The sequence below is a fragment of the Populus trichocarpa genome, chromosome 15 (genome assembly GCF_000002775.5).
Source record: "Populus trichocarpa isolate Nisqually-1 chromosome 15, P.trichocarpa_v4.1, whole genome shotgun sequence".
NCBI classification, from domain to species: Eukaryota; Viridiplantae; Streptophyta; class Magnoliopsida; order Malpighiales; family Salicaceae; genus Populus; species Populus trichocarpa.
Window position 1 is genome coordinate 9,756,773 of NC_037299.2, and position 10,032 is coordinate 9,766,804.

Here is a 10,032-nt window from a genome sequence, read left to right on the forward strand (position 1 = left end):
TAATAATAATAATAATAATAATAATAATAATAATAATAATAATAATAATAATAATAATAGATATTAAAACAAAAAAAGGTGTACATCTAAACTTGAAAGTGGCTTATCTGAGGACAATGAATAATATCTTCTGGGAATTAGGATGATCATGGTAGGGATTCTGCAAAGCAAGAACACAATCTTGAAGCCATTTATACTGGCTTATGCAAAGGTTGTGGGTTGTGCCCTGCAGTTCCACAGAATTGAGGTTTATCTTAAAGCTATTGGAATGTAGCAATCTGTAAACAAATTAATGTGCTTGCAAAGTGTTGATGCTCTGTATACAAAACACAAACAAAAGTTTCAAAATTTACAATGGCAGCATCTGTGTAATGAAGCGTGTAGAAGCAGAAGTAGAAAGTATTTATCCGGCACATTCGTCGTAGGTTTTGGCTAGTGTTGCTATGAGATTAAATGAAGGCCAGATTCAGAAGATGACACAATAAGCATTTACATGAATATGAAATATTCTATCAAAATCCTGATCACTGGCACCTTTGAACAAAGTTCACATCTTACAAGCATTGCTGTTATTGCATATTTCATCCTGCAAGAACACAATAAGACCATCCATGTATCAGCACCATATATGTTTTATACAACCACCTGATCATTCCTTGAAGAGAACTATGTAAATGTGGAACCACTTTGCTAAGCACAATTGCAGAAGTGATCAGTATTCATGTTCAGCTAATGGAGAAATAAAATTCAGATGATAGAAATATTCCAGGTTGTCGTAAGCATTTTCAAATATACCACCACAAAAATGGTTTAGTGAAGCACTAGCATGAGGTTCAATCACTAGCCATCATAGAAGAAATTCACCAGGTATGTTTTATATAAGCAACTGATCATTCCTAGATGAGAGCCATGTACATGCGGAACCACTTCGCTAACCCAATTAGAGAAATAATCACTATTCATGTCAAGATAATGGATAAAAAAATTAGATGATAGAAATATTCCAGGTTTTCACATAAATATTTTCAAATACACCACCTCAAAACTGGTTCAGCGAAGCACTAGCACGGGGTTCAATCACTATCCGTCATAGAAGAAATTCACCAGGCGTTTAGGGGGGAGAGTTACATTTATGGGTTCTCTCCCAAGTGAATCAAGGACAGTAAGGACTGCTGGCACACAACAGTAGAGAAGATTCATAAATGATACATGTGAGATAATTTGTAAGATACAGCTACCATGACTTCTCAAAAGTGTCTGCAGTCTAGGTTTCTGGATGGTTTAGCTATATATTGGACAAGAAAAATGTCTAAAGAAGTCTGATTCAGAAATTCAAGTCAATAAACCCTATTCTTTAATTATTGGATTCGACGGATTGATAAATCCACTATCTTTGAACACACCAGTTATCTGGTGTTTTTGTTGTATCACTGATCAACAATTCTTGTAAACAAGTTGAAATAATTAAAAAAAACACATGGAAAACATATTCAAAATTTTAAGTGAGTGGTAATAGAATTAAAGAAATTTATCCAGCTGCAGACTCCTACCTTCTTCTTTCGAGTGTCCAAGATTTCCTCCAAAGGTGGTCGGCCTAAAATCAAAGCCATTTCCATTAAATGCTCAATGAATAAGAAAATGAAAACAGAGATCATTGTAGCCAAAAATCACAGAGAGTGGCAAATGCATTGAGTATTTACCTGTAACTTGCAGACGATATTTAGCCCAAACACTATATATAGCATCAGCTATTGTAGCAATCTGCAAATGGGATGGTTTTTTAGTTATTAGTAAGAAAAAAAACAAAAGAACATGTTCCTGGAATGAAAGCAGCAGACCCTTACATCCATCTGTATCATGAAGAATGACACTTACAGGTTCATATTTGGTAACAGCATAAACCCATCCAAGACCAACTTCTTCATATAACTTTCGGAATGCCTGCAGAAATTGTCAATATCACAAGTTTTACATTTTCTGTTATTGTATCTATAATCTACACCATTAGTTACAGAGCAACAGCGGATGCAAAATGTCTGAATCAAAAGTTAGTCTATTCAGATATTGACCAACTCAACTTGTCAGATAATTGAAAGGGATACATGCCTAAATGGAGGCCTTCCAAGAGCAGTATAAAGTTTATCTAAAAGTAGAACTCTGATTTTTCTTCACGGATAGGCCATGCTTAAGTTTAATCTCTGGCAGTAGCACTATGTCTATAGCTTTTACAGTACCCATAAACCTACACGAAACTTCCCAAACCCCACCACATTTTTATATGATAAATAGAAATTAAGATTTGACAATAAGAAGGGCAGAGCAGCACTACTAATCCAACATAAAGAATTGATAAAGACATACTTCAACATCCGTGACCACAGTTCCATCAGAAAGGATTGCATGGATTCTTCCCATAACCTGCGCAACAAAAAGCATTCGTCACTACAAAGTGTTCCTCTAAAGTGCAAGAAATAAGTAGTTGATATTTAGTTATGTTGTTTTCTACAGCTCAAAAGACATTTGAATATTTGATCAGATAGACATAGACTTGCATCACGCCTCAGATTCACCGAATAATCAGTGCCAATCAAGCCAAACAATACAGGGCAGGATCTCGACTTTTGTAGCTAGACATGTGAGGATCACTAGGTTTTATTTGGAAGCTTATAGTTCTCAAATGAAAAAAAAAATAAAAAGGATAAAATAGTTGATCGACATACAGTTTTGTAGTCCAGGCCTTGATTCTCCTCCGGTGAGTACTCATCTGAGCTTATGTCAACAAACTTTATGGTGCCATAGCTTTCATTCCTCTCTCTTAGCATATTAACCTGACAACATAATTAAACATGCATAACATAGTATAAAGAAATCATCAAGCAACACCAGTCAGCAGCTGCATTAATATAATCAAGCTTGAAATATTACATGAGTTGGAAACCATAAAAAAGAAAAGAGAGGAAAGATAGCAAAGAATATATATATAGAGATAGAGAGAGGGAGCTGACCTCACGCATGCAAAGAGGGCAATCTCCATCGTAAAGCATTTTAATGTTCCAATTCTGAGGCTGAGGCTCATTTTGTTTGTTGCTAGTTAAAGGCTCGACGGTTGCCTCATGTATTGCCCGAACTCGATGTTGAAATCCTGCAAATTAAGAAGAAAAAAAACATAGCAATTGTAATAACAAGAGCAATATTACATCAACTAGATTAACGTAGAAGTGAAGATGGTTGAGATGATCATGTGAAAGAGGAAAAAAGAAGGGATTAACAAGTGGGATGATGAGTTAAAAGAGTGAAAAGTACCAACCAGCTGGATACGATTTGAAGCTTTGGAGAGGATGACGAAATCTGATGCGTTGATGATGAGGGTTTCGAAGGAAAATAGAACGGAGGGGGTTTCTTTGTCTTGCAAGAGAACAGCACGATGCTCTTGTCAATGCCATAGCCATTTTTGTTGCTTTGAAAGGGAACGCAGAAATTTATTTTCCTTCTTGGCGACAGATCAGAATTTTAGAAGACTGCCCGTCCCTTCCCTGCTGCGTTGCTACTTTTTTCCTACGTTCGTATGTACTTTACGTGCCCACTGTCCGCTCCGCTTGTTTATATGTGGTCCACAATTTATTGACTAATTTTGCCCTCTTTTGTTTTTTTCCCTGCTCGATGCAACATTAAGGTGTATTTCGATATCAATTTGAGAAAAATTTGATGTAGAGTATGTGATATTTTATTAGTTATATATTGGTTTATTAAAAAAAAGAACAGATAAATGAAAGATTGAGAAAATAGAATCATGATTAACAAAAATAAATAATTAGAATATTTTTGTTTAAATATATTTTTCTTTTCAATTTGTATCTATTTTTTTAATAAATTTTTAAAAATAATTACTAGGATATCACCCGGAACTTCCCGGACATGTAAAATTATTCATCAATTTGATATATTTAAATTTTTTTAATAAATTTTATGAAATGTTAGCCAAAAATAATTTAAATTCAAAAGTCCAAGAAAAGCACCAAACTATTATTTTCCCCATAATTTCGTATTAAAATAATACTTGTAAGCATGGTTTGGGATTTACTTTTACAATTCTTTTTAATGTTTATTTTTTTTAAAAAAAGTTATCGTGGATTCGAGGACAACCTGTGCTCATGTAAACTATTGCGTTAATTTCCTATTTGTTTTTGCATTTTAAAAGTGTTTTTAAAAAAAATTAATTTTTTAAATTTTTTTCTTTACTTCAAATTGATATTTTTTGGTGTTTTTAGATTATTTTGATGTGCTGATGTCAAAAATAATTTTTTAAAAATAAAAAATTTATTATTTTGATGCATTTCCGAGTGAAAAACACTTTGAAAAGCAACCGCAACTATACTTTCAAACACGTTAGGCTCGAATCTAGACTTCAATTTCCAAATGTATAAAATCGAGGGGTGAGTATTTGTTATGCGGTTTTGGATTTGATAAATTTAGTTTGGTTTTTGGTTAACCAAACCTTCAAAAATCAAAACAAAACCTAAATTAAAATATTATTTGATTTTTAATATAAAGAAGGATGTTATAATTCTTGGTTCTTTAAACACCAATTTTGTCATGAGTTAGATCTTTCATATTCATTTGTTATGTTAAAAGACTTATTTTTAGTTTTTTTTTTATCAATTTAATATAAAAAATACAATCAATTATAAAATAGCATCAAATATCCAAGTTAAATAATATAACTCAAAAATCATAAACATGAGCACTCATAAAAAAAAAGAATGAAAAAAATAAATAAAGGCTTGAACTAATACAGTTATAGTTTTATGATTTTTTAATGTTAGACATAAATTAACACTAATATTATTAAAAATAATATATTAAATATATAAATTCATTTATATACACACTAGTCGTACCCGCGCTACGCCGCAAGGTCTTTTTTTAGTTAAAAATAATATTTAGATAGCGTGAACGTGTTTTAAAAAATAAAAAGAAAATTTTTGACTTGAGTTATAGACCGAAATGAGTCAAATAAGTTGGCTTTATTTTAATAAGATAATAAAGAATATGTAATGACAACAAATGAACTAAATTAAAATTTTTTTGATAATAATAACCTGAAATTTCTTTTTTCATAAAAAGAAACAAACGATATAGCTCAATTCTCATCCCATTAAATACGGAAGGATGAAATTGAGTAAAAATAACAAAAAAGAGGCTTGAGTCAATAAGTTTAAAATAAAAAGAAAGCATGACAAACCTGTAACTTGGAGAATAAAAAGCGAGCTAACCCGAGTTAATCTGTCAAACCTAAGATCCAGATCATGAGATCGGGATAACTTGTTAGAAAAGAAACATAAAAAATCACAAAGTTATAAAGAAAATAAGTTTAAATTTTTAAAAAAAATGATGTTGATTTGAGTTAGCTTTCAAACCCGTGACCCGAGATATTAGACCAGAAGCACTCTATTTAGAAAAACCACGAAGTTCAATTCCCAACCAATTAAATGTTAAACGATTAACTTGGAAAAAGGCTATCAATTACAAAAAAAAAAAGATCCCAAACAAAAAATAACAATTAAAAGAATGAAGATCAAAATTGAAATACAAAATAAATTTTATTTTTGATTGAGGGGTGAAATTGAAAAGAAGAATTAATTGAACAAAAGGATAAAAAAACAATTAAAAAATAAGAATCAAAATAAAAAATAAAAGCAAAAACAAATTTTTAAGTGAACTGTGAAATTGAAAAGAAAAATCAATTCAAAAAAGGCTAAAAAAATAATTAAAAGAATGAGGACTAAATTGAAAAACATAATATATGGAAAATTGGGATTGAACGATGGAATTGAAAACATACAAAACTTATACCAAAAGGTTAGGAACAAAAATTAGAAATCAAAAGAACAAGGACCGAAGTTGAAATACCAACAACAAAAAGGACCGAAGTTGTAATTTTAAAGGGAGGAGAGAGAAAATAAAAAAAATAAACCAAACAATTATTGCCGACATGTGTAACACCACTAGGAAGAGAACACACTTGCACTTCCAATGACATGGTGGAAGGTTATTTTTGGACGCTAAGAGGTGCAACTTGAATGGTTTCTCAGTGTAATTAATATCCTTTCATCAATAATGTTTCAATTTAACATTAAAGAATGAAGTATGTCTGTCATGTTAAATCATGTTTGTTCTCTACATAATAGTCATTGATTGTTTGAATAAGATTATAACTCTTTTCAAATCTCATTCCACCTTGGCTAAGGATTTCTCAGTCAATACTACTTGAGAACAAATATTATATTTTTCCTAATTCACCTAGGGTGATGAATCCTCTCTTGATCACTCAAGTACCTTCATATAGTTCATGTTATAACTAATGTTTGCCTTTTCATTACTTCGACTAAGATAACATGTAACAGGATCAAAGCATAACATTCTCTATAAAAGATGACTTAGTGATCTTAAGTTTAAAAATCACTTATACAACCGTCACATGAGCCTTTCCATAGACATAAATGATCTTTCCATATGAAATTCTCATGGGGATCAATTCAGTGTACATGTCTTATGACAAACACCTATATATTAGTTCTAGGTATCTTTTATACCTCAACTTATGAGAACAATTACTTCTTTTCATAAAGAAAAGAATATAATATGTATCAATCTTTATGGTTCTTATGAATGTCTAATATTAAAAGAGCATCGACTATGAATATTTTAGGAACAATGCTTTGATCCAATAGGAATCCTATAATTATAACAACTTTATAATTTTCTTTGCAAAACATTTTTGTTCTATGGACTTTATCGTTACTCTAGATTTATTAATTTGATGTTATATGAATATTAAAGATAAATTAAGCCTTTATTTATAATAAATATGTATTTATATTAATATAATAATGTCACATGTAACCAACTGGTTGGCTACAAAATATATTAAACTAACAATCTTCCACTTGCACTAAAGACAATCGCTCATATATCTAATACCATATTGCTCCATGAAGCATTAATACTTTTGTATGAATAATGACTTAGTAATAGGATCTTCTAAATTCTCTTCGGTGGGTACTCGCTCTATCTCTATATCTTTCATTTCATTGATTTATCAAATCAAATGGATTTTCTTAAATATTTGTTTGGATCATTGATGAGACCTTGGTTTCTTTGCTTATGTAATGACTTCATTGTTATCACAATACAAGGCAACTGGATCAACAATACTAGGAATCAACCTTCATTGATGAACTTCTTGATCCAAACAACCTCTTCGTTTCCTCAAACATGAAGGTGTACTCTTATTCAGTTGTAGAATCAGTTGTACTTTCTTATTTGAAACTCTTCCAACTCAAAGCACTACCATTTAGAGTAAAACATATATTATATAATATTTACTATTTATCCAACATTTCATTGACAAAAATCTTAATTCAAATAATTTTGAACTTCTAGTTTATCTTTTCTATTAATGGAGCCTATAACCAAGTATAGGATACCACTTCCATCATATCTCTCTCAATTTGTGTCTTAGAACACATATCTTTAGAGGGAGGTTTTCCATGCAAAATAGATAAGAATCCAATCTTAGATTCTCCCATATCTTAAGTATGAATTATAACAATTTAAGCATCCTTCTAAATCTATCTTTACAGATATCTATATCCAATATATAGTTTATTTCTTCCAAATTCTTAATTTTTTTATAGAGAAATTCTTGGACAACTAAAACCTTACTGATTAAAGTAAAGATATGTCGTTTCTTAATAATAATATGTTATCTACATATAATATTAGGAAAATAACACCACTTTTACTAACCTTTTGTAAACACAAGGTTTATCCATATTTTTTTATGAAATCAAATCTGTTAATTATACCATCAAAATTAAATATTCCTACTCCTTAAAACTTGTATTATATATTTATTCATTGCCTTTCATGTAAGTCTTTTTTCTTAAAGACCTATTTAGATTCATTGGGTTTTATCCTTTTAGGTGGATCAACCAAGTTCAATAGCAAACTTATTAAAGCTATATTTGCCCCCTTCTCTTTCTTATCCTTGAAGTCCGCCATGACCTCGTCATCTTTCTTCTGAATATTTTTCAAAAGTAACCTTTAATGCTTGTTTTTCCATAACATGAGCTTTCATACATTGCTAATGTACTAGAAGATTGCTTTATAACTCATCGATGGTAAGAACATCCAAATTATTTGATTCTTCAATATAACACATCACATAATCATACTTATGTGTCATGGATCTTAAAATCTTCTCAATGACTATTACACCACAACAAGAGTACAAGCAAATATGCTCGTTTATAGACTCTCTCCCCTTCATGTTGTCATATGTGTGCGGCGTTGTTGCGATGTCGCGGTCGCACAAATTAATTACCCTAGCTTAAAACACACAAGATAGTATAGAGCAAGCAAGAGGTCGATCCCACGAGGAAGGTTTAGTTCAGATTTTTATGCTATACGTTATGTAATTGGGGGGGGTTTGATTTGCAATGATCTTAAACTATTGTAGAAATTAAACTAACAAACAAAATCAATTAAAACTGAAATATATCAAGAAAACAAACCTTGGTTGCAAGCACACATCCACCTACAGAAATCAGAACCGATCCTTGAAACGAAACTTCAGCTTATATTCTGAATTTTTTATCTTTTCTTAACATTGGTTAATTAACGGATCCGCCGTATAACTAACCCTAACCAACAAATAATCACAGTGTCCGCACTAATGATTTAATCCAATGGCAGCCTTAAGATCTAGATAAATTCATTAATCTTAACAACCAAGTTGTCAGCTTGTGTTGCTTTGATCGAATGTTCTCCCTAAGTTTAATAACGTAGTTCCGCTACAATTACCAAGCTTAGTTGCTTCACAAGTTTATATATCACAACTCCGGTTTTGATATCAAACTTAGCAATAGATTGTTCACAATAATAACTTAGAGTCCGCTCTAGCAATTAAGATAAACAATCATACGAAATATGCATAGGAAAACAAACATACTCATTCATAATACAAACCAAAAATAAATGGAAGAATAAATCTCACAGTTCTTGAAATCTGAAGGTGTTTGCGTCCTTACAACCAAGAAAACGAGCTTAGCCTTGCATATCTATTGAAAAACTACTCCTAAAGATGAAAGAATACATGATTTCTGATTTGTAGAGGGGAGCGTTTGTGTTTCTTCTCTTATGGCTGCCACCCTTCTTTCTTTGATTCTACTGCACTCCCTCTCCCTCTCTCTTGGCTCCCCTAATATCATGAACTTAGCTGCCTATTTATACACAAATTGCAAGTAAGAAAAATCAAAGTTCAAGTGTGAACATCAAGAGATGGTGGTAGTGTGAAGGCGGCTGGCGGCTGGCGGCTGGTGGCTGGTGGCTGGCAGCTGGTTGGTGGTTTGAGGTTGGTGGCTGCCTTCCTTGACCTTCTGGATTGATGTTCTTGAGGAGCTAAATTGCTGAAATTAAAACTTGGATGTCGGTTTTAATGCTTCAGGATGTAATTTGGATTCGTTTCTTCACGAAACCTGTTTGCTGGCAGAATTCAGCTGTCATCTTTGAAAAATCATATCACCCTCATATGACATCGTTTTTGGCTGAAATTTGGAGCGTTTATACAACTTTGAGTCAGGAATCCAAAACAATTGAGTTTGCATCAATTGGATATCAACATCTCCAGATATTGAATTTTGAATGGACAAAGGTCAACACTGGCAGAATGCGAGTTTTGACTTTGAAGGATGTGATTTCCATACTCTTTGTCATTTTATTTTTCTTCACTTAGATTTCCAGAAAGGTATGGATGTTATCTTTCTAATGCCACTGGAATCACTTCGTTTCGATTTTTAGAACTCACACTCTGCACAAAACATCGACTGAACATCAAATCTGCCAATTATCTCCAATTTACTCCTTTTTGCATCTTTCATCTAAAGGTGCCTTCAAAACATAAAACAAAGAATATCAAGGCATTTTATACATAAAACAATAGGCAAAACACTAGTTAAATGTGAGTGAAAC

At 31.8% G+C, this 10,032-nt stretch overlaps 1 protein-coding gene across 1 annotated transcript; it reads right to left on the bottom strand.

Moving 5' to 3' along the window:
- Positions 1–269: 269 nt before the first annotated feature.
- LOC7474879 (uncharacterized protein At5g50100, chloroplastic) lies at positions 270–3,575 on the bottom strand. Its single transcript, XM_024586672.2, has 8 exons — positions 3,308–3,575; positions 3,006–3,142; positions 2,721–2,828; positions 2,362–2,418; positions 1,876–1,941; positions 1,701–1,761; positions 1,551–1,594; positions 270–586 (listed from the first exon to the last, which is right to left on the bottom strand). The coding sequence occupies exons 1-8, from the start codon at positions 3,447–3,449 to the stop codon at positions 548–550; spliced, it is 654 nt and encodes a 217-aa protein (XP_024442440.1). The 5' UTR covers positions 3,450–3,575; the 3' UTR covers positions 270–547.
- Positions 3,576–10,032: the final 6,457 nt, after the last annotated feature.